At 51.5% G+C, this 22,844-nt stretch overlaps 1 protein-coding gene and 1 long non-coding RNA gene across 2 annotated transcripts; one reads left to right on the top strand and one right to left on the bottom strand.

The window, feature by feature from the left end:
* Nucleotides 1–771: 771 nt before the first annotated feature.
* Nucleotides 772–3,748, bottom strand: Fgf4 (fibroblast growth factor 4). The gene is made up of 3 exons (XM_034487900.2): nucleotides 3,338–3,748; nucleotides 2,845–2,948; nucleotides 772–2,392 (listed from the first exon to the last, which is right to left on the bottom strand). Exons 1-3 carry the CDS (start codon nucleotides 3,663–3,665, stop codon nucleotides 2,216–2,218), a joined length of 609 nt encoding a protein of 202 aa, XP_034343791.1. The 5' UTR covers nucleotides 3,666–3,748; the 3' UTR covers nucleotides 772–2,215.
* LOC143434731 (uncharacterized) lies at nucleotides 3,627–22,840 on the top strand. The gene is made up of 3 exons (XR_013104462.1): nucleotides 3,627–3,713; nucleotides 9,418–9,687; nucleotides 18,468–22,840. It is a non-coding gene; the product is annotated as an uncharacterized LOC143434731 (long non-coding RNA).
* Nucleotides 22,841–22,844: the final 4 nt, after the last annotated feature.

Below are 22,844 nucleotides of genomic sequence, written 5' to 3'. Positions count from 1 at the left end.
ATTCCCATCAGTCTGTGGGGCTCTCTATACAAGATTGGATGCTTCTCTGGGATGGAGCATCCAGTGTGCACAGCACATACTATCTCTGGGTCGACACCTGTACTAACTACGGACCAACTCGGTAACAGGGGCGGACACAGAAATCTCAAATTCATTCCCGTAACAAAGTTTCAAAGATACAGTTTTGTCCCTGGGCACAGGAAAGGAAGCTAGTGGGCTTAAGACACAGGTAATAGGTGCCAGGTAGGACCACAGTCTGACTGAGGCAACATAGCTGCAGAGAATCCCCCACATTTCCTCCCCCACTAAAAGGAGGCATAGCTCTGTGGAGTGGCCCAGCGTGCACTTGATTTCCATTCCCAGCACCTAATGAGTGGGTGTGGTGGGCAATGCCTGTAACCTTAGCACTTGGAAATGGGTCGAGGATCAGAAATTCAAGGTCATCTTTAGTGACACAGCAAGTTCAGGGCCAGTCTGGGCTATGATACCCAGTCTTTTTTAAAAAAATAATAATAATAACAAAAACAAAAGACCTTCAACTATCTTCTCCCCAACACTCTTGGAGTCTAGGGCCAGACTTTAAAAACACAAAATCTGTGTTGTCCTGTGAGCCATCAGTCAGAAAGGGAAGTTTGGGACGTGCTCCCACCTCAGCCTTGGGGCGTGGCATCTTCCTCCTTGGGCTGTGCTACAGAATAGTATTTTAAGTATCCCATTAGCATTCAAACAAAGAGTTTTCTAAAGGAATGTGAAAGACAAAAAAAAAAAAAAAAAAAAAATGCCAATCAGATTTTCCCGTCTTGCTGTCTGTAGCCTCCCATAAAGTTAATTCGGGAGGCGGCTCAGAAGCCTCCCAGCCCGGTCTTAACGTCTTGGGGAGAAGCATTCAGGGCATTCGCTGTAGCAAGCTAAGGTCATTTTGTATAAACTCCAAAGTCATTCATTAAAATTGCATGTTCTCCCTCACCTCGGCCCTTTTTTATAAATGCCACCGACCCTGCTCTTCCATCTTGGTCTCAGTGACAGGGGTTATATTCGTAAAATATATAAAGAAAAATATAAGGGTTACTTGACTTGGTGACCATATAGTGCACTCCGACAGCTGGCCGCGCATATTTTCACCATGAATACCCCTTACTAAAAGTAAATCATTGGGTAAAGATAGCTGGAACGTGACAAGAGTCCAGCGGGGCGCGAGATGTTACATGTGGAAGAGAAGCAGGCAGACGACCCAGCAGAGCCTCCAGCTTGGTCACCAGGGACTCAGGGACTGAGGTAGATGAGAACAGAACGCATTCACATTAGGGCAGCACCGGAATTCGGACTCCTGCGGTCTGCTTGCAGAAGGGCTGCCCGGGATGCGAAGGACAGCTCACCCTTAAATTACGGAGTTCCAGCACAAAGCTCCCCAAATTCAGGGAAGCCTGTTTTTCTCAGTTTGATTTTTGCAAAATACATTGTCATTTAGATCCCAACAAATCATCCTCTATTACCAAACAGAACTTCACCCCTAGAGTTCTGACACACACACCTTCTTGTCCTTCTAGTTCCTTTCCAGAAAATTGACAAAAGTTCCAGGGGCTGCAAGCCACGTGCCCTGTTGGCCAGTCCAAAAAAGGCAAGCAGGAGTTTATAAAGTTGTCTAAGGGTCTCCCATCCGGTAGGTCCAAGAAGATTGACTGCAAGAGAGTTCAAAGATCAGTCTTGGAGATCTAAAAACAGAGGCGGGAGGACTTCCAGGACTTCTGTCCCTGGAGTAAACCGATCCGACGGGGTTCATACCAAAGGGAGCAGAGGGAGCGGCTGCTGCGGGATGCTCCCGGACAGGAGGGAGCCCAGGGTCCTTCTCACTGGCTCAGAGGTCCCAGGCAGGCCTTTTCAGACAGAGAGGCCAGGCACCCTTGGAATCTGATGTCACCAAGATTTAGAGACACACATGAAATAGCATCACACCCTGATCTTTGAAAGTGAAGGAAGAAGTTTGTCCCACTGTACCAAAGAGGTCCGAGTTGCGTTTGTTTGTTCATTCTTTTGGTAATTTTCCCCAGAAAATGAAAATACATAGAATTATAAATAATTAGGTGTCCGTATATACATATTTAAATAACTTAAATATCTTAGACCTGTTTTTTTTGCAAACAATTCTCCATCGAGAGAAAGTGCTCCTCCTGAGGGGTAGGGTATGCTTCCGAGGCTGAGGCAGGGCTCCGGAGGGTCACAGTCTAGGAAGGAAGTGGGTTACCTTCATGGTAGGTGACACTCGGTTCCCTTTCTTGGTCCGTCCGTTCTTACTGAGGGCCATGAACATGCCGGGGTATGCGTAGGATTCGTAGGCATTGTAGTTGTTGGGCAGAAGTATTTCTTTGAATTTACACTCGTCGGTAAAGAAAGGCTGGGAAAGAGGACATGGGATGAGCCAGGGACCTGCTGTAGTCGGTGCCCAAGAGGTCTTTCTTAGGTAGGCAGAGTGTCAAGACTGTCCCAGACTTCGAGGACGTGTTGTAAGTCCACGCTAGTGGGAACATAGCTCACCTGCCTGCCGCTATCAACTTAGTATCTCCTGCTGCGAGTCCTGCCTCCTGGAGCCCACCTCTCTCTCTCCCTGGATCAGTAAGTACCCCACTCAGGAGGGAACTGGGTGGGGTAGTTAGTTCCCTTGGTCTGGAAACCCAGCCTGCCTCTGGCTACTTTGACTGAAAACCTTGAGACCTGGCCACCCTACTGCCAGTCCTCTGTGACAAAGACACAAGTGTATGTATATGTATGTAGGGTGAAGGGTTTACAATCCCACTAGTCTTGCACACTGTCCCCAGCAGGTGCCCAGCCAGATCCGCGGGTACTCACCACACCGAAGAGCTTGCCCCTGCTGCTCATGGCCACGAAGAATCGGCTGGCCACTCCGAAGATGCTCACCACGCCCCGCTGCACCGGAGAGAGCTCCAGAAGGCCTGGGAGGGCGGGACGCAGGTCAGAAAAGCTTAGGTGACCCTGGGCCCACACAGACCCTCCGACTCTGAGCCTCTTGGGGTCTCGATGCTGGGGTGAGTGGGGAGTGAAAAGCCCAGGGTTCCCAACGCAAGCATTAAGAGCTCGTCTCCTGTCTACCGATAGCCGGCCCCAGTCTGGGCGCTTGTCCCGGGCTCCCATGGGTGCGGGCGGGTGAAGGCGCTGGAATTCCGCAAGGGAGCCCAGGCTTCCGAAGGCGGGAGGCGGGGCCCGGCCGCCGGGTGCGCTCACAGCCCTCGAGCCCAAGAGGTCGGAGCTCGAGTCCACTCAACTCAGCCCCAGGGACTACTACTGCCCAGGACCCCACCCTCTCGGCGCGCCCCGAACTCACTGTCCCTCGTGTCCGCGTGCACACCGCCGATGCGGCCGTCGGGCAGCACCTGCAGGTGGAATCCGATGCCCACGTTGCAGTAGAGCCGCCGCAGCCTTTTGAGACCCAGCAGGTAGTCCCCTGCTCCGCTGCGGACCGCCGCCTGCGGGGGCTGCGCGGCCACCGGCAGGCGTGCCAGCGAGCGGGCCACCAAGCCGTCCCAACCGTGCCCCAACTCGGCGTGCCGCGTGCCGTTGGGTGCGGCGGCCCCTCGGTCCGCCAGGGCCACCACCAGGGCCAGCAGGACCCCGGGCAGCAACGTCCCTGTGGTTGGCCCGCACTTCGCCATCCCGGCCCGCGGGCCGTGCGTGAGCTCGAGCAGAGGGCCGTGAGTTCGGTGAGTGCTGCGCGCAGATAGAAGCCGCGGGAGCAAACGGGCTTGCGACGGTGGCGGGACGGTCCCCGCGCGCCCAGCCCAGCCGAGCAGTGGTATATATAGCCGGCGCCCCCTCCTACTCGCCTGCCCGCGGGGCGTCGGTCGCCTGGGAGCCGGGGCGCAGGCCGCCTGCCAATCACCGCCGGGGGAGGAGGCGCGGGCCGGGCGGTGGCTACTGTCACCTGGAGAGACCCCAACCCCTCACTGTTGGCTCCGCCCAGCACTCGAACCTGTTGATCCCGCCGCTTGGCTCTTTGCTCTCCAGAGCATCTGTACTCCTTCCTTGCGGGACCCTAGGTGAACCGCCAGAACCTGGATCTTTCCTGCTGCTCCAAGGACTGACTTACGCTGAGGGTGGGGGGCAGCAAGTCACACTGTGGCTTGGCTAACTCTAAGGAGGCCGGGGAGTGGGGTTCGATCGGAGGTTGGCAAGGTTTGTTCTGGCCCTAGAAGCTTGGGAATTTAAGGGTCTTCCAGGTGGTGGAAAGTCTGAACTACGGAGTGGGCGCTTCTAAGAGATCTCAGGTTAAGGACATGCAGGGACAGCACAGACCCGCACTCCCTCCTAGGTACCCCAAGGCGAGGACAGAAAGCTGGCGGGACATGAGGCTCTTAGAGTCATCAGTTCCCTACCTCTGACTCCAGAGCAGGGATTTTCAAGTGTGGAGGCCAGACCTTCCTGCTCCAGGAGCACGCCAAACTAAGGATCCGTAACGGTCCCGCCCCCCACCGGCACCCCACCCCCAACTGTGGCCATTATGGCCTGATGGGGGCGGACTGGGCAGAGCCCTGGTACTGCTCACCTAGGTGTGAATGTCCCTGTTCTGTGGTATCTGAGGAGCCTGGAGCCAGCAGGTGACCTGGCCACTGATGGAGGAGCCTCAGAGCCTACTACTGCATCCCTCACTGAGGAATCAGTAATTTGGATCAGAGCTTCCGGGACCTGTGTGGCTTCCTTCTGCTCTCTGTCATTGGGCTTGCATCAATCATTCCTGGTCCTTACTCAGAACACCAAAGGGAATGCAGGCAGGTCCTGGGACCCAGAGGGGACACTTGAGCACCTATTTATCCCTTAGTGGGGCTTGTAACATGTCTCCAAATCCCTTAATGAGGCATTCTGATGCACCTGGCAGCCTGGAGTACCTGGGTCCTCCAGTGGCTGGTAGAGCTGCTGCTGGCCTTGCTGGCCAGGGAGCAAAGCCAGCTACACACACACACACACACACACACACACCCTGCAGAGAAGCATCCCTTCCTGTCCCAAGGTCCCTTAATTCCTCTGTGAGTGTCACCAGAGGAGGGCTGCACAGGCCTCAGTCTGGGCACTCCTGGGTGTTCCTTTCCGGGGCTGGGACACAGGCCTGGCTCAGATCTAGGTCATTGCCCTGCACTACGGCTGCTGCTGGTGGTAGGTAGGTTACCCCTCCCCCCCCAACTCAATTTGGGAATGCTTCCCTCAACCTGTGACACTACAGAAGGAGCTGCTGGCCACCACACCCTGTGGGTACTGTTGACAGTGGAGAGTAGTAGTCGGGAGGACCAAGATTGGGCACTAATCATCCAACTGCTCTGGGGTTCTTGCTCCAGGCTGTGGCCCCAGAACCTCCAGTAAGTGCTTCAGGCTCCTCTTCCATGTTCAGTAGTGTTAGGGGGAAGATGGGAACATGTGTAAGGATGAGACATTTAAGGCTAACCCAGTCTATCACCAGACCCTACTTCATGCCTGTCCAGCTTCTAGCCCTTTCCCTGGAAGGAAGATCCAGAGATCTTTTGGCCCAGGACTCCTCCCCCTTAGGCTGCTCTAGGACCACAGTTTCCCTGATGCCTGTGTGCCTCCACTCACGCCACCTGCAGCCAAGTCACATCTTTAAAGAATCATTGGGGCCAGCCTTGGTGTCCCACACCAGCATTTGGGAGGCAGAGGCAGGTGCATCTCTGTGAATTTGAGACCGGCTTGGTCTATTTAGTGAGTTCCAAGCCAGCCTGGGCTGCAGAGTAAGACCCTGTCTCAAAAGGAAAAACAAGCTAAAGAAAAGTCTTCATTTGCCAGGTGGTGGTGGTGCACACCTTTAATCCCAGTAGTCTGGAAGCAGAGATAGGAGGATCTCTGAGTTCAAGGCCAGCCTGGTCTACAGATTCAGTTCGAGGACAGCCAGGGCTACACAGGCCAAAACAAAACAAAACAAAACAAAACAAACCTCTATTTATTTTCTGCCCCTCCCCCTGCTGAAATTGCCGCCATCATGTTGTCCTCACAGGTCTGGTTCTTTCTCAGTTCTAGCTCCAGGGCTTGGAACACAGTAAGTGTTCAACGGTGCTTGTGGACCAGTGGCTACTGGCTAAGACAGGCCTAGAGCAAATCGGTTGATGACTTCAGGCTAGGTGCTGAAAATTTTAAGTGCCTGGGACAGACAGAATGGGATAAGGTGACTTTGGCTTATCTGAGTTGAAGTCCTGGGCCCCTCTGCCCTGACACACACTCCTGAATGTCTAGTCTATTATAAACTTGGGACACAGGAAGATGCTGCAACCACCAGCTCTGGGTTCAAGTCTAGCCTCCAGGCTGTGGTTACATGTGACCTTTCACTTTTAGATTGGTCTCATAGTCTACAAAATGAGCACAAGAAATGGTGCCCATTATGGTCTGTGGGTGTGACTCGTTTGGTAGAGTGTTTGTCTGCTATGTGTGATGATGCCCCAGGTTTCATCCCCAGCCCTGAGTAACCCAGGCATGGTGGTGCACACCTACAATCCCAGCCCTAGGGAGGTGGGAGCAGGAGGAGGATCAAAAGTTCAAGGTTACCCTCAGTTACAAAGAGTTGAGGGCCAAATGTGGGCTACAGGGTTCCAGCAAAGGCAGAAGGGGGGCCTCTGAGAAGAGACTGAGCAAAGTCTGGAGGTAGGGTGCCTCAGATTGGGCCTGCCTGACAGCAAGTGCTGGTCTCTGAGGAATAGCCAAGACCTGTTCACAAAAATCATCCTCCAGTGGGCTGTGAGTGGAGGCTGGCAGGTGAGTCTGTGGCAGGACACCTTGAAGCCTGCAGTCCAGCCTAGGCCAGCCCTCGGGAGTGTGACCTTGCATTGCACCACCTTTAAAAGTCCCAGTGTCATTCCCTTGAATAACTACTTCTCCCTAGGAACAAGACTTCACCAAGCAGTCAGCTTAGCTGCTAAGTGAGTTCAGAAGCTTCATCGCCATAAGAATAAGAATGCATAAAAATTGGGTTCTGGGCCTGAGGGGGGAGGAGGCTCTCCTCTGGGCAGGGCCGGGGTAAACTTTACAAATCACCACTCTGCTTTCCCAATTTAAATCCCTCTTCTGGCCTCAGCAAAGTCTTTATGCAGAAGGATGGGGGTGGGGGAAGGCCTGGCAGGTGGGTCTGCTAAGAGCTTCAGAGCTGACACGTCTTCACTGGGCCTCCAAACTGTGGAGGAGGTCAGCTAACATTTTAGTATTTAAAAAACAAAAACAAAGTCAGCCTGGCTTGGTGGTACTTGCCTTTAATCCCAGAACTCAGGAGGCTGAGGCAGGTAGATCTCTGCAAGGCTACATAGGGAGACTCTGTCTCAACCCTGTCCAAAAAAAAAAAAGGATGGCCTTTCAGATAAAGGCATATTGCAGGACCCCAAGCCTGACTTCAAACCCAGCAACCCACATGATGGAAAGAGACAACTGACTCCAAGCCAAGCACAGCCAGTATTGAGCTGTAGGCACCTCCATCCAGTTCCAGAATGTTCTCACCTCCCCAGACTGAGACTATATTCTCCTCAAATGCTGACTCATCCTCCCCCACCCCTTTGAGCCCACATCCTGTGGTGCTCAGGACTCTAGGGACTCCAGGGATCTGCCTAGCAGTGTGTGGCCCTTTGTGCCTGGGCTGGCTCACTGCTTGGAATCCATTCAACTTATTCAACAGGTACAGGTGCAGTGTGTGTCTGAATTCCCTTCTTTTTGAAGACTGAATAATATTCTACCACTCAGCCTGCCACATTTTGGTGGCCCCTTGGTTTGTCTGTGGACCCTCAGGCTTCTCCCTTGGGACTGCTGTGACACACAGTGCCACTACCTCCACCCATGTACTCTTGCTTATCTGACCCCTTTTAGCCCTTCCTTGGAATGCTGGGTTACATGGTAATTCTACAATGGAGTTTTAAGGGACACTGCTCTCCTTTCCAGGCCATTTCAGATTTCTTAAAAACTAGATGTATTTTTATTTTATGTGTATCAATATTTTGCTCGTATGTTTGCATGTATGTGCATTACATGCAAACAATATCCACAGAGGGCAGAAGGGAGTGTCAGATCCCCCTGGAACTGGAGTTACTGATGGCTGTAAAACTGTCACATGGGTGCTGGGAAACGAACCCTGCTCCTCTGCAAGAGCAAGTGCTCTTCTTTCCAGAAGTTGGCTTTGGCTCAAGGGATTGAACTCAGGTTGTCAGGCTTGGTAGCAAGTGTTCTTACCCACCGCGCCATGTCTGCAGCCCTCCAGGCTTTCCTGGCTCACACAGTCTCCAGGTAGAACAGGCTGACTTGGATTCCATCACCTGCAGCTCAGCCTTAAGGGATGGAATCACAGGTAAGCCCTTGAGCTTGGATAAGTTTTTTTTGCTTGTTTGTTTATTTTGTTTTGTTTTGACTTCGGTTTTTTGAGGCAGGGTTTCTGTGTAGTCTTGGCTGCCTGTGCTAGACTACGTTGGCCTCAAATTTCCAAGATGCACCTGCCTCAATACTGGGAAGAGCACCGGCACCACCCAACCTGGCTAAGGACATTTTAAAAAGCTGTATTGAGGTTGGGGCAATTGGAAGAACAATCACTTAGCACTCAGGAGGCTCTGTCTTCAATCCTCCACGACTCATTAAGTTGGGTGTGGTGGTGCTAGCCTACCATTCCAGAACTTAGGAGGTGGAGGCAGGAGAATCTGAAGTTCAAGGTTATCCCTCCTTACATGTGGAGCTTGAAGCCAGCCCGAGTCACACAAAACTCTGCCTGTAAATAAAATAACTATTGTTTCTTGGCAACCACACTTCTATGTTATGGAGGTCTTCCTCTTCTTCTTCCTCCTCCTCCTTCTTCTTTTCTAGACAGGGTTTTTCTGTGTAGCACTGGCTGTCCCGGAACTCACTCTGTAGATTAGGTTGTCCTTAACCTCAAGAGATCTGCCTGATTCCGCCTCCCCGAGTGAGTGCTGGGATTAAAGGTTTGCATATGGCTGTTTATGAAGTTCTTTTGTGTGTGTGTTTGTTTGTTTTTCAAGACACAGTTTCTCTGTATAGCCCTGGCTGTCCCGGAACTCACTCTGTAGACCAGGCTGGCCTTGAACTCAGAAATCCACCTGCCTCTGCCTCCCAAGTGCTGGGATTAAAGGCATGTGCCACCACTACCCATCTTGTTTATGAAATTCTTGTGCACAGAAATGCCTTCTGTTTCTTTGCCATTTTTGGTCCTGGTGCTTGTCCCCACTAGGGACTGACTATAGCAACTCCTGTGATTGTGGATCAGTAAAGCAAAATCCCCCAGGAGCAGGTGTGTGGATCATCTTAGAAGCCCATGGCATCAGAGAGAAGGACCTCAGTTTGCACATCTGTCAGATTGTGATGTTGAATCTGTCATTTTGGAGATTTCTCTAAGACCTAAGTGGGCCCATCTGTGCTTGGTTCTAGAAAGGACAGGATACCAGGGATGCAGACACATCCTGCCTGTGCATGGGGTCCAGGCCACATGTTCCACATTCTTCTCACCTGCCCAGGCCGACTGCCTGGCTGGCTAGCAGCAGTTTCCAGGCCCTCTGACTCTCTGGCTTCTGATCTGCTTTCTTGTGTTCCTGGGGGACATGGAAGAATTCAGAACTAGACACTGCACAGCTGAGGACCAGGTACCTTTCCCAGTTGCTGAGGACCAGGTGACTGGAACTCTGAAGCCCTCTCTTACAGGTAAGTTCACTGGGCTAGGTGTGGGTGGCTTAGCTAAGCTTGTCACTGCCTTTGCCTGGCCAAGCTCTGTCAGGTGTCTTCATATTCATGACAGGAGAGAGTTTACTACAGTGCACAGCACTTGACAGCTAACTCAAGATCACAGGTCATAGAGCTGGCTAGTGGTAACAGCATAGGATTCAAGTCTGCTATTGGGTGCCTAAGACAGGCTCCAAGCCAGTGTGTCCTTGCCTCAGTCTCTCCTCCTGCACTAATGATCTGAAACTATATTTGCTACATGAACATTAGAGTTCAAACTGTGCAGGTCTGAATGGAGTCAAGTCCCATGAGGTGACAAGACCACCAGGAACCACCTGCTCACTAGGAGCCACAGATGTGAGACCCAGTCCCCCCATCCTTAGGCAAGTCACCAAGGCCAGAAGAGACTCCTCAAAGCTGGAGATGGAGATGTACTTCTCCCCACCTCCATTCTCAGAGAATAGTGGTAAGCAAGACCAGGAAGGAGGCGAGATCTTCTGCCCAGAGTCCATCCCCATCAGTGGGACAGTCTTTATTACAGAGCAGCCATGCTGACAGTCCTAGAGCAAGACCTGAGACTGAAAAAAGAGTGGCCTTCAGAAAGTAGGTACTCCAGGTGCCTGAAAAATGGGGTGTGGGGCTGTGCCAAGGCAGTTGTGGGGAGCCCTGTGAGGAGTGGGGGGTGCCACAGCAGATGTGGAGAGGACCTATGAGAAGTGAGGGGTGCCAGGGTAGATGTGGAGGTGCTGGGGAGGGTTAGTGAGGAGTGTGTATGTGTGGTCTTTCCAAAGGGAATAAAAAACCTGGATTCCTGGTCTCCATTTACCACACGGATGTGCCTGGAAATGACTTCAGGCCTCAAGTCCCCAACTGGGTCTCAGTGAAAGAGGAGCTGTACTAGTAAGACAGGGAACAGCATAGTCTAGAGGTGGTTTCTCCGTCTCTTGTTTCTCCCCACAAGCCTAACAATTGAGGCCCTTAGTTTCTCCTGGAGACCCAAAGAGTCTGCTCCCGGTGTGGGCACAAGATCGGTGAAGATGCAGTTTTAGCATGTGTGTGTAAGGGTGTGGGGTGGGGCAAGTAGGAGTGAGGACCCACCCACTCTTTTGCTCACAGCCCTGGGAGACCTCAGAGGAATTACGATGGGGATGGGAAAAGGTCATTTTAAAGGTCAGACTTGGTCACTGTGTACCCTGCTCCCAGCCCCAGATGGATTGAGCCCAAGGAAGGTTCCAGACAAGTCTCTGGCTGGGAGTGACATCCTGCCACACATGGTTCTTTTGCCTTTTCTTCCTCAAAGGGGGGAGGAAAAAGGATGGAAAAAATACAGAAAAAAAATCATGCAAATTTCCCTGGCTGACATGACTCTCTTCCCAGCCTAGAGGAGCATTCTCAGGTTCCAGAGCAGAGACTGTGCACACAAGCTGAGCCCCATCCTTCCCTGATGGGCTGTGTGGCTTTGGGGAAGTCATTTGTTCTCTCTGACCCCACTGGTTTACTGTAAACTTGGAGCTATAACAATATTCCCAGGTAGAATTTAGGAAATGTGTCATGAGACAGGTTGGCCCCCATCAGATGGAGAGACCTCACGCACGTGACTCGGTGGCTCCTCCTAACCTCCTGCCCTTCCTTTCTTTCTCTGAGTCAGAGTCTTATATCGTTATTCAAACTGGCCTAGAACTCACAACAATTCTCCTGCCTCAGCCGCCCACCACGCCAGGCCTCCCTTGCGCCATCTAAAGTTTAAATCCAACTTTTAGTATCATTACTACAAACCCCATAATTTTTAGTGCAGCCCAGATACTGGAACTATAGAAGACAACTCTTCCATAACTCTTCCACAGTAGGGGTGGAATTCGATGCAGTGATTTCCAGAACAGAGCGCCTCATCCACAGATGCTGAGCAGACAGCATTAGTATTGTATCTGTGGGTCTGTCTGCATGTGTGTACTGTGTGTGTGTGCAGGCCCTTGCAGGCCAAAAGAGGGTGTTGCACTCCTGAGACTGGAGTTACAGATGGTTGTAAGCCACCTTGTGGGTGGTGGGAACTGAACCCAGGTCTTCTGCAAGAGTAATAAGTGCTCTTAAGGACAGAGCCCACCTCTCTAGAACTTTGTTTTTTTGTTTGTTTTGAGACAGGGTCTTGCTGTATAGCTCTGGCTGTCCTGGAGCCTGCTCTGTAGACAGGACTGGCCTTGAACTCACAGAGCTCTGTCTGCCTCGGCCTCCGAGTTTGGCTCTGCAGAACACATACATACTATGGTACCTATGTGGAGGTCAGAGGACAGCTTATGGGAGTCTGTGTTTGCCTTCTGCCAACAAAAGCCATGTGGGTTTAAGGGATCAAGCTTTATGGAGAGAGCATTTATTGGCTGAGCCATTTTGTCAGATATCTCTCTTCTCCTCTCCTCTCCTCTCCTCTCCTCTCCTCTCCTCTCCTCTCCTCTCCTCTCCTCTCCTCTCCTCTCCTCTCCTCTCCTCTCCTCTCCTCTCCTCCTCCTCCTCCTCCTCCTCCTCCTCCTCCTCCTCCTCCTCCTCCTCCTCCTCTTCTTCTTCTTCTTCTTCTTCTTCTTCTTCTCTCTCTCTCTCTCTCTCTCTCTCTCTCTCTCTCTCTCTCTCTCTCTCTCTCTCCAGAATCTCAATACATAGATCAGGCTAGGCTTGAACTCCCAGAGATATGCCTGCCTCTGCCTTCTGAGTGTTGGGGTGATAGGCACAAGCCTCCATTCCTGTTTGTGTGGTGCCAGGGTTGCAACCCAACACTTCTTGTGTTAGGCAGGAGCTCCAGCGACACTCTGCTTTAACTCTGCTTCTTTAACTAAGGTCCCCTGAGCAGGGACCCTAGGGGCCTCTTTTAATATTTTGACAATGCAGACAAGGACTCCCTCCTGCCTCAGGCATCAGATGGACCACCAGCTCCAGGTGTTGCTCTTGACTCTAGACTGTCTATGCACACACTCATTTGGAACCCATGAGGGACACTAACTGTATCCACCCCTTCTCCCTGGGGCCCTCCTAGACTTGAGCAGAGAGAAAAAGAAGGTGGCTGGTGGCCCTGTTCAGGGACAGTGCAGGGTCCTTTCTGTGGGTTCTGCACAAGGGCGTCTGCCGCCTGCAAGCTGCAAGGAGACAGAAGACTTTTGTCCAAACTACAGTCAGCTAAGTCAGCCCTCAGGGAAAGGGTGTTAAATAGAAGAAAGACGTCCAGAAAGGGAGAGTGGAGAAAGGGGAACTCCTAAGCCTACAGCCATTCTCTCCAGAGCCCCTCAGGGTGCATCTCTGTTCCCTTTCCTGACAGTAGAAGGTGTGGGCCCTGCTCAGCAATGGCAGGCAGGGCTGGAGAACCTTCCCTTGACCTCTGGGGAGAAACTGGCCTGCCCTTGGGCAAGCTCATCGCTGGAGACCAGGAAAAGTCAACCAGAGCCTCTTTTGGGACAGGATTGGTGCAAAGTTTACAAATGCTCTTCTGGGACAGGGTTGAGTGCTCTGTGGGGGAGCCTTGGAATGGCTCAAGGTCACCTGCCTGTTTCCCTGCTTTTGCCACTTGTACCCATGTCCCCAGGAGCAGCCCATGGACCAAGTATATTCACAGCTCATGGGAGGAGGGCTCCATAGACACCTGCTCCTCCAGGGCCTCAGTTTACCTGGTGATCTGCCATCTAGCTCAGAGACTTACTGGGTGACTCAGCCATCCAGGCCAGGGTATCTCTGTTGGCTCATTGGACCAGAACCTTTATGGCCCCTCCTCACCTGGAGGGGACTGGAGCTCAGAGGGAAGGGAGCACTTGGAAGTGCAGAGCCAGTCTTGGAGGCAGAATGTGAGTACATTTGGCAAAATGGGGCCTCACTGAGCCACACTGGTTCTGGAAAAGTCCCTAGAGAGCTACAGAGATGGGTTAGTCGTTATTTGCTCTGTGGCTCTTGCAGAAGATCCAGGTCAGATTCCCAGCACTTACATTAAATGACAGCTCACAAAGGTCACTATAGCTCCAGGGACTCCAACTACCTCTTCTGGACTTCGAGGACGTCTGCCCTCACTATGCATATGCCCACACATGTGACCTGCTGCAGAGGCCTGTACCTTTGTTTGTTTGTTTGATTGTTTGTTTTTTGAGATAAGCTTTCTCTGTGTATCCCTGGCTGTCCTGGACTTACTTTATAGACCAGGCTGAACTCTAACTCACAGAGACTGGCCTACCTCTGTCTCCTTAGTGCTGGGATCAAAGGTATAGGCTGGGCGATGGTAGTGCACACCTTTGATCCCATCACTCAGGAGACAGAGGCAGGAGGATCTCTGTGGTTTCAGGCCAGCCTTGTCTACATAGTGAAAGCCTATTTCAAAGAAACAACAAACAAAACCAAACTTTTTTTTTTTTAAAATAGTTTCCAGAACCTAGCTTGACACTGGCTCTCCCCAGACTCTGGACACCCCACTAAGCCAGGCCCTGGGCACCCCACTTAGTCAGGCCCTGGGCACCCTACTTCCCTGGAACCTCAGAGACTCAGGGAGCCTTGTAAGGTGACAGACACTTCATCTCACACCTTGAGTGATGTCCTGACCTCTCTGTCCCCTTCAGGGAAAGGGTTATGTTCTCCCTTCCCCATAACCATAATCTAAAAAGAAGGAAACAACCTAGGCTCCATGAAGCCCAGGGGCGGCTAAGAACATCAGCTCTGAGGCCAGCTCCTTGGGTCCTCAGGACCTAGCCAGCCCTCCTATACTTCCTCCTCCCTGATGTCACCCTGCAGGGCTAAGGACACTGGCCCTGTGAGACAGCCCAAAGGCCATTCCTAGGCCCCTGGCCTGGGTGACAAGCAGTCTCTGCTGCCTGCTTGCTGACAGGCCACACGCCTGCTGTAAGCCTGCATGTGATGCTGTCTAAGCCAGGGCAGACCCGGATTCTATTTTGGGGGTCTTCTTTCAACTATTTTGGCAAAGACCAAATGGCAGCCTCCTTTAAAATAGCTGCTTCAAGCCTAGGGGTCACCCCACTAGGAACCAGGTTGCCCAGGCCACTGGCTTCTCTGCCACTCATTTGAGTTAAATACAGACCCAGCATCTGGATCTCCGAGAAACTCAGAAATCCTGACAGCAAACAAAACAAAACAAAAACAAAAACAAAAACAAAAACAAAATAAAGCCTGGTTGACTGTAATGACTCTCAGGATGCTCAGCTACACAGCCACTCCTGCATCCTCAGGAAATCACCAGGGCAGTCAGAGGAGGTGCTGGAATGTCAAGGAGACAAGTCCCTGGCTGCCCAGCTGATCACATGTGTGGGTCCCTTGTGAAGCTGTCTGTGGACAAATGTGTCTGTCTCAGAGGTGGGCCAGAACCCCTGGCCCAGGATCAGGGAGCCAGGTTCCCCAAACACAACATCACTCCAACTAAGGCTGTAGAATTTGTTAAGATGTCAATCATTGCTGACCTGGTCCTGGACACTGGCCAGCCTTAGTGCAGGCAGAGACTTAGCCCATGGTGCTTTGCCACCTCTCTTTATATTCTGGCCTCTTCATGATCTGTCTACCAATGTAGGACTGACCTGGGGTAGGCATAAGCTCTTGGCTCCCTGTCCTAGCTCTGTGAGCCTTAAAGAAATCCCCAGGACGGCAGAGGGTTGGGATAGCCCCTTACCCACAAGGAGGCCTGAGATCATTGTCTTTTGTGTCTTGGGCCTACAATGGTATCAAGTTGAGAATCTGGGAACATTTGACTCAAACACTCAGCCATTCTGCAAACACTGGCTGCTCTGCCATTTATTTACTTTCAAAGATTTTATTATTTTTGTTTATATGTATGTGTGCATGTGTCTGTGCGTGTGTGTGCATGCGTGTGCACAGGTGTTCAGGTGCCTGCACAGGCCAGAGGGTGTTGAATTCCCTGGAGCTGGAGTTCCAGGTCACTGGGAGCTACTCCACCCCAGTGCTAGGAACTCTGGGCCCTTTGAACTACTGAGCCTCTTCTCCAGCCCCTCCCTGACCCTATTTTCAACTTCAAAATAGAGTCTCAAGTAGCCCAGGCTGTCCTCAAAATCACTGTATAAAGTAGGGTGGCCCTGACTGGATCCTGCTGCTTCCCACCTCCAGGGTGCTTGGGTGAAAGGTGTGACCTTCTTTTGGGCTTTGCCCACCTCATAGATTGTAGGGGAGTTCTTGTTAGTTAGGGAAACTGAGGCACACTGAGACTGGTCACAGGCAAACTATACTAATACTATGTCTCATACTATACTAATAGTAACACAATAAGATGTGTTGCTGGCACAGGAAGGTCAACCAGGCTCACATCTGTAATCATGGCCTCTGAAAGCTGAGGCAGGAGGATTATTGAGAGTTAGTTCAAAGTCAACCTGGGATACATTGTGAGACCCAGCACATCACCCATAATCCTGCAGACCCTCAGGGTGACTCTGGGACTCGAAAGGTAAATCCTGTTGATGTCATGTTCCTTTGCTCTGCAGCAGTGAGGAAGGCAGTAAGGACATGAGCCACCAGGCAGCTTGTGGGGAACACGGTGTGGAGTGAGCTCTGTACCTAGCCTCAGCCCTGTCCCCAACCATACAGGGGACAAAATGCTGAGACCCTGGCCAGGCCTCGCCACTTATTGCCAGGACCTTCCCACCCTCCGGGGCCTCTGTACTTGTGGCCACCTTCTTCTCATTGTGTCTTCTTGTCCTTTGGGTCTCAGCCTGGACACTGCCTCCCCACACATGTGATCTTGGTCAGAGCATCATCTGTTGTCCCTGCCATGTCACTTTAAAAGCATCTCTTCGCTTTACCTCTCTTGCTGATGTCTGGATGGTGTGGGCTTCCTCTCTGCTGGGTGCATGGTGCTGGTGTTTAGGGGCAGGTGGGAAAGCAGAGCAGCTGTGGGTGGGCATTGTGTGTGGCAGCATTCAGGCCTACCCCACCACCTGGGAGACAGCCTCATCTGATTCTGGAGGTGGCCACAGTGCCAGCCATTACAGCACCACTCTGGTGGGCTCAGAAATGCAATACACCAAGATAATCAGGCCTAAGCAGCCATTTTGTGCCACAGCTGAGCAGATACCACACAACAAATATAGAGGGAAAGGGTGGGAGATTTCTTGGTCTCTGATGGGTATGGAACAGTCTCTTAGATCCAGCCTTCTGCCTGATCCCATCCCAATGCCTCAGTTTACCCATCTGTAAGCAGAGATCATTGCAGCTAAGCTTGAGGGTCACCAGGAGAACCCACAGAATGATGAGTGCAAAGCCCCAGTTCACATGAAAACTCTTGGTGGGCTGCTGAGCTCGTGAGCATTAGGGTGCGTTTTAACAGCCAGGTGTGGCGGCACACTCCTCTAACCTCAGCACTTGGGAAGCAGAGGCAGGGGGAGGATCTCTATGAGTTTGAGTCTAGCCAGATCTACATAACAAGTTCCAGGCCAGCCAGGGCTACATGGTGAGACCCTGTCTTAAAAAACAATCAGGGGCTGGAGAGATGGTTTATCAGCTAAGAGTACTTACAAAAAAAATAGATACATAAATAATAAATTAAAATAAGATAGGGGTTCCTGGCTAGAAAGGCTGGCAAGCATTGTCAGGCAGTCCGGGTCATTGGCATTATATCCAGGGCCATCTAGGGAACACAGCCTGGCTAGGGGCCTGTATTTTAGAGCCATGTTGTTTGTTTGTTTGTTTGTTTGGAAATAGACGTTACTTTGTAGTCCAAGTTGACCTCAACCTTGTCATTCTCCTGCTTCAGCCCCCTGTGTCTTGTGATGATAGGCCTGTACCATCATGCTTGACTAGACCTGCTTGTCAGGGTCCTAGACAGGAACCTGAGCACCATGTGAGCTACTGTGAGCCAGCAGGGGTCTAGAGCCCACAGTGGGCCTGACCATAGCCCTGCCTATCCCACTTCCGAGCAAACAGCTTCTCTTCTTTGGGCCTCAGTTCCCCTTCTGTCCCATCAGGGAAACTGAAGCACTCAGCCACCACAGCATTGTGTGAAAAATGTTTCCAGCCCCACTGTTCTTCCAAGCTCAGTCACAACCTTGAGGTGTGGCAAGGGTGGACCCCCGTTGTATCCCTATCCTGATTCTCTTGGCTACAGCATCTGCCCTGCCAGGCCCCACTCCTGTGCCTGTGCCATCTTGTATAATCCTGAGCCTGTTGGAGTGGCCAACCATAACTCACCCAGGTAGCCATCACCTGCAGAGACCCCCACCAGAAAATAGTGGACCCCCCCAACCTGCTCCACACCTGAGCTCATCCCTGAGGCCACTGCCACCTGCTGACAGGTAGTAGTACTGTATGGGGTGGTCCTAACCCACAGGACTGTCACAGGAAGACAGGGAGCCCCCACAATTACAACTATCCGGATGCAACTTGGGAAACGCTCAACTCGGCCAGGCATGAGGGTTCACCTCTAACATTCTGATACTCTGGAGTTGGAGGCAGGAGGATGGTCAAAAGTTTCAGATCAGCCTTGGGCTTGAGTCCCAGCATCAGGTCCCCATCAAAACAACCTGCACAGTCCCCTTTTCTGAGGTGTGACCTTGATGGATTAATATTGAGCATGCTGCTCTGTCACCGATGCCCTTTCTAGAACATTTTATTCACCTGGAGAGGGCCTCACCTACTTACAGTCTCCTGGCTCCCTGTTGTGGACCTGCTGGGACTCTTGTTGGTGTCTGTGTAAACCTCTGTCTTGTCTCCTGGCACAGTTTTGGGGTGACCTCAGAGTCCCATGCAGCTCATGTTTGTTTGTTTGTTTTCCTTCCCTTTTTGTTTTTCAGACAGGATCTTTCTACATAGCCCCAGCTATCCTGAACCTCACTATGTAGACCAGGCAACCCCAGCGTTGGGATGAAGAGTGTACACCACCACATCCAGCTCCGCTCTGGGGTTTTAAGAGCCACAGGCTCTCGCCACTAGGCTCCACTTCCTTGTGTCCCTTCTGGCACCATACAGGTGGCAAGCCAGGCTTTAGAGTCCCCAGATCTTGTCCAGTAGGTCCATCACTGGCTGTGTGGCCTCAGGAAAATCACATACCCTCTCTGAGCAGGTTTTCTCATCTATAAAAGGCCTCTAGTGACAGAAAGCAGCAGCCTAGTCTGCTCTACCTTCAGCCCCACTGTTTACGAGCAAGTGTTTCGATCATATCACAAGCTCCAGGCTTGGAGCCACAGACTGGAAGTTCCAGGGACTCAGTAATTAAATAGCCCAGTGTCTTTCCCTTAGTGGGTGATTGGCAGAAGATGGCCACAAGTGAATAATTAGAGAAGGAAAGTTGCAAGGTACTATGGGAAAAATGCTAGGGCATGAGTGGTCATGGAAAGACGCTCAGACGTGAATATTGAGAAAGGGGTAATTTGGGTACCAGCGGAGGGAAGAATGCCCTTGGCACATGCAAAGGAGCTTGGGACCAAATGTTGTGTTTGGAGTGGTGAAGGTGAGCAAGGGTCAGGGGCCATAGGGTGAAAGGACAGTGGCCAAAGAGGTGCTGGTGCCCATTTTGGTGAGATTGAAGTATTCTGTTCTTCCTTCCTTCCTTCCTTCCTTCCTCCCTCCCTCCCTTCCTTCCTTCCTCTTTCTCTCTCTCCCTCTCTCTTTCTCCTCCCTCCCCTTTTCTTTCTCCCTGTGTGTGTGTGCATTTACATGTGTGTGAGTCTTGCCTGTATGTGTGCACATGGAGGCCTGTGGTATTTTGTATCTTTCTCTATCCCCTTAAATTTTTTTAAAAATTAGGATAGGTTCTCTCTACAAAGCCTTGGAAGGTCTGGAATTCTCTGTGTAGGCCAGGATAGCCTTGAACTCACAACTCACAGAGAGGCTACTGCCTCTGCCTTCTGAGTGCTGAGATCCGTTTTAATTTTTGAGACAGGTTTTCTTTGAACTTAGAGTTCACTGATTGAACCAGGCTAGGCAGCCAGACCTGGAGATCCTCATATCTGTCTCCTCCGCACAGAACTGGGGTTGCAGGAGGACACCACAGAGCTATCCTTTCAAATGGGTATTGGAGATTCGAACTCAGGTCCTTAACCTTGTATAACAAACACTTTAATCACTGAGCTATCTCCCCAGCTCCTCCCATCTCTTCATTTTTTTGGGGGGGTCTCATTGAGCCCAGGCTGATTTCAGACTCACTTATGTACCTGGGGATGACCTTGAACTTCTGATCCTCCTGCCTCCACCTCCTGAGTGCTAGGCTCTCAGTTGTGTACCACAACACCCAGTTTATGTGGTGCTGAGAATGAAACCCAGCATTTCAGCATGATAGGCAAACATTCTGCCCATTGAACTGCATCCCAGCCTGCTCATCAGTGCCACCCAGCCACTTCTGGAAGGGACGCTGCAGCCAACCATAGCCCTATGTCACAGCACTCCAGGTGTCCACCTGCCGGGCCTCTGGTGGATAGTTTCATGGCATTTAGCCATCCCTGCATCTATCTGCAGAACCTCTCTCCCAAGATGGAAGCTCTGACTCCACCAAACATTCCCCACCTCTCCTGACTCTTGGCAGCTTTATCCCCTTTTGTCTCTGTAGATCTGACATCCTGCACATGTGACTTGAAACCTGTTTATGTCATTCAGAATCAAACCCTCTTTCAGAATTCCCCCCTTTCCAGGCAGAGTAATATTCACTGTGTCTGGCCCCATTTTGTCTGTTAGGATGGGGATAAGAACTCTGGTCGCATCCCCTAGGGGCCCTGCAGTGAGTCTAGGTGTGTCTGTCTACTTGGCCTGGAATTCTGCTTTCACTAGATTGTGGCATACTCCTGTCAAGGTTGCTATGGTTATCCTGGGTCCAGCTTTATGTTCTCAGAACTGCCATCCTTAGGACAGCTAGTCCTTAGGACAGCTGCACTTTAAATGTTCACCCCTGACCTCAGATCCCATCTCTAGCACTGCAACATACATACACACACACACACACACACACACACACACACACCAAATAACAACAGAAAAACAAAACAATTAGAAACAAACAAAATATCGCCAACCATATGGTGCCTTAAACAGCAGAAATGTATTGTCACAGGCTGAAGGCCGGAAGTCCAAGGTCAAGGTGGTGGGCAAGGTTTTCCAAGGCTTGCTTGTGGTGCCTCTTGAGCTTCTGGGGCTCTGGCAGCCTCCAGCCACTTAGCTGTGGAAGCTTCATCCTGACTTAGCCCCACCCCCAGGTTCACATGGACGAAATCTCACTTCTCTGAGTGTCTTTGTGTGCCTCCCCCATGGGTCTCGTGTGTGTGTGTGTGTGTGTGTGTGTGTGTGTGTGTGTGTGTCCTGGCTTATACCCAAATCTCTTCATAAGGACACTAATGGTCCCTGAGCTTGCATGGCCTCCTGTAAGTCACATCTAGCACAACTCCTTTCAGAAAAAGCTGTGTTGTGTCAACCAAGGTCAAATGGTCAATATGAACTAAGCAGGATATGAATGTGTTCCTGCCTCCCTCCTAACCCAGGCCCAGTGTGAGGCCACTAGCCTCTGACCAAGGGCAAGGGACAGATCCCCTGGAAGATGGTCAGCTGCAAAAGTGGCCCAGATTCCTGTTTGGTCAGCTTTAAATATTAGCCAACAGACACTACCCAGTCCCCAACTCCTCCCCAGGAGCTGCTGAGGTGCTTGGCTCATTCTGAGGAACATAAGCCCTGTCATCACTGTCACCTTGGATGGCAGTTCCTCAGGGAACAATCCTGGGGTCTGGGGCCTGCTGAGGGCCTGGGGCTGCATCTACCTATCCTGAGGCTGAGGGTAGCTCTATGCCAAGGTTCTCATCACAAAGATGCAGAGGAACCTGGGCCTGTCTTGGGAGAACCTGGAGCTCTGGAGGTGGGTAGCAAGAACAAAGGAAGAAAGGGGCCCCTGGTTGAAATACTTCACTGAAAAAAACAGTTCCCAGAGAAACACATAGCTTCCAGAGTGGCATACTTCATCTCCATGGTCAGCCTGACTGGGTTTGGAATCATCTGGGAGACACACCTCTGTGCTTGTCTGCGAGGGTGTTTTCAGAACAGTTCAACTAAGGGAAGATCCACCCAGAATGTGGGGGGCATCCATGGACTGGGGCCCCAGACTGAGTCAAAAGGAGGCAGTGAGCTGAGCACCGCCATCATCTCTCTCTACCCCGACTGTGGATGCAATGTGACCAGCTGCCTCGGGCCCTGTGGCCATGGCATCCCCACCATGAGCCTAAAGGGAGAAAGAGCTAGGCACCATTCTCATCTCACTCTGCTGAGCCCCAGCTGTCCCCTCTCTGCTCCTGGCTTGTGGAGACGTGAGCAGGCTCTGCCACCACAGCCTCTATCCTTCCTCATCATCCTGCCTTCCCCTCTCCACGGCGGACTGTGTCCCTTCAGACTGTGAGTCAAAGTAAGTCCCTTCTCCCTTGAAATGCCTCTTGTCTGGTGTTTGCTCATATCAGTGAGGAAAGTAACACAGGGAGGGAGAAGATCCTAAGCAGAACAAACCTCTTTTCTTCTCTGGATCCACACAGACTATACACTTCAGACACACACACACACACACACACACACACACACACACACACACACACATAGGCTTGGAAGTGAAAAAACCAGGGTCAGTTTGTGTGCATGCCTCTCACACACATCATCTCAGGAATATGCCAACACCCTTCTACACACACACACGCTTGCAGGTGTTTGCAGACACAAGAACTTACAGACACATGTATGCATGTAGCACCCCAACCCTTTCTCAGGTTACAGCCTGCCTGACACCTTGCAGTGAAGATCACTGCCTTCCCCACCCTTGACAGAATATCTCAATTGAAGCCTCAGAGCATCTCAAGCCTGTATCCTAGCTGTTAAATAGCAAGACAGAAAGACACCTTTAATGTTAGAATCACAGCCCCCTCCACTGTCTACTGCCTCAGGTTGTCAGGACTGTCTGCCATTGGCTGGGCTCCACCCAGGGTTAGAATGACCCCTGTAACAAGAATTCCCTCTCATGTCACTCCACATACATCTTGAACTTCGAGTCTTCCAGAGTTTCTGACTCAAGCCTCCTAGCAGCTGGCACTTGCTCTTTGAAAGCCACAAAAGGCATGCAAGTTCGTGGTCACCAAGCAGCCAGCCCAGAGACAAGGGTGGGGAGGCCAGGGCTCCAAGTGGATTATGGGTGCCTGCTGGGCTTGGTCTCAGAG

Source organism: Arvicanthis niloticus, chromosome 1 (genome assembly GCF_011762505.2).
Source record: "Arvicanthis niloticus isolate mArvNil1 chromosome 1, mArvNil1.pat.X, whole genome shotgun sequence".
Lineage (NCBI taxonomy): Eukaryota > Metazoa > Chordata > Mammalia > Rodentia > Muridae > Arvicanthis > Arvicanthis niloticus.
Note: the sequence above shows the minus strand (reverse complement) of the source record. Positions and strands in the feature narration are given on the sequence as shown.

What these genes read in the sequence shown, in the direction of transcription:
- Fgf4 (XM_034487900.2), bottom strand. Translation starts at nt 3,665, where the DNA reads ATGGCGAAGTGCGGGCCAACCACAGGGACGTTGCTGCCCGGGGTCCTG. An exon ending in GCACGCGGACACGAGGGACA is followed by an intron (nt 2,949 to 3,337) that starts GTGAGTTCGGGG and finishes CCGCCCTCCCAG; the next exon opens with GCCTTCTGGAGCTCTCTCCG. An exon ending in GGGGCAAGCTCTTCGGTGTG is followed by an intron (nt 2,393 to 2,844) that starts GTGAGTACCCGC and finishes CCTCTTTCCCAG; the next exon opens with CCTTTCTTTACCGACGAGTG.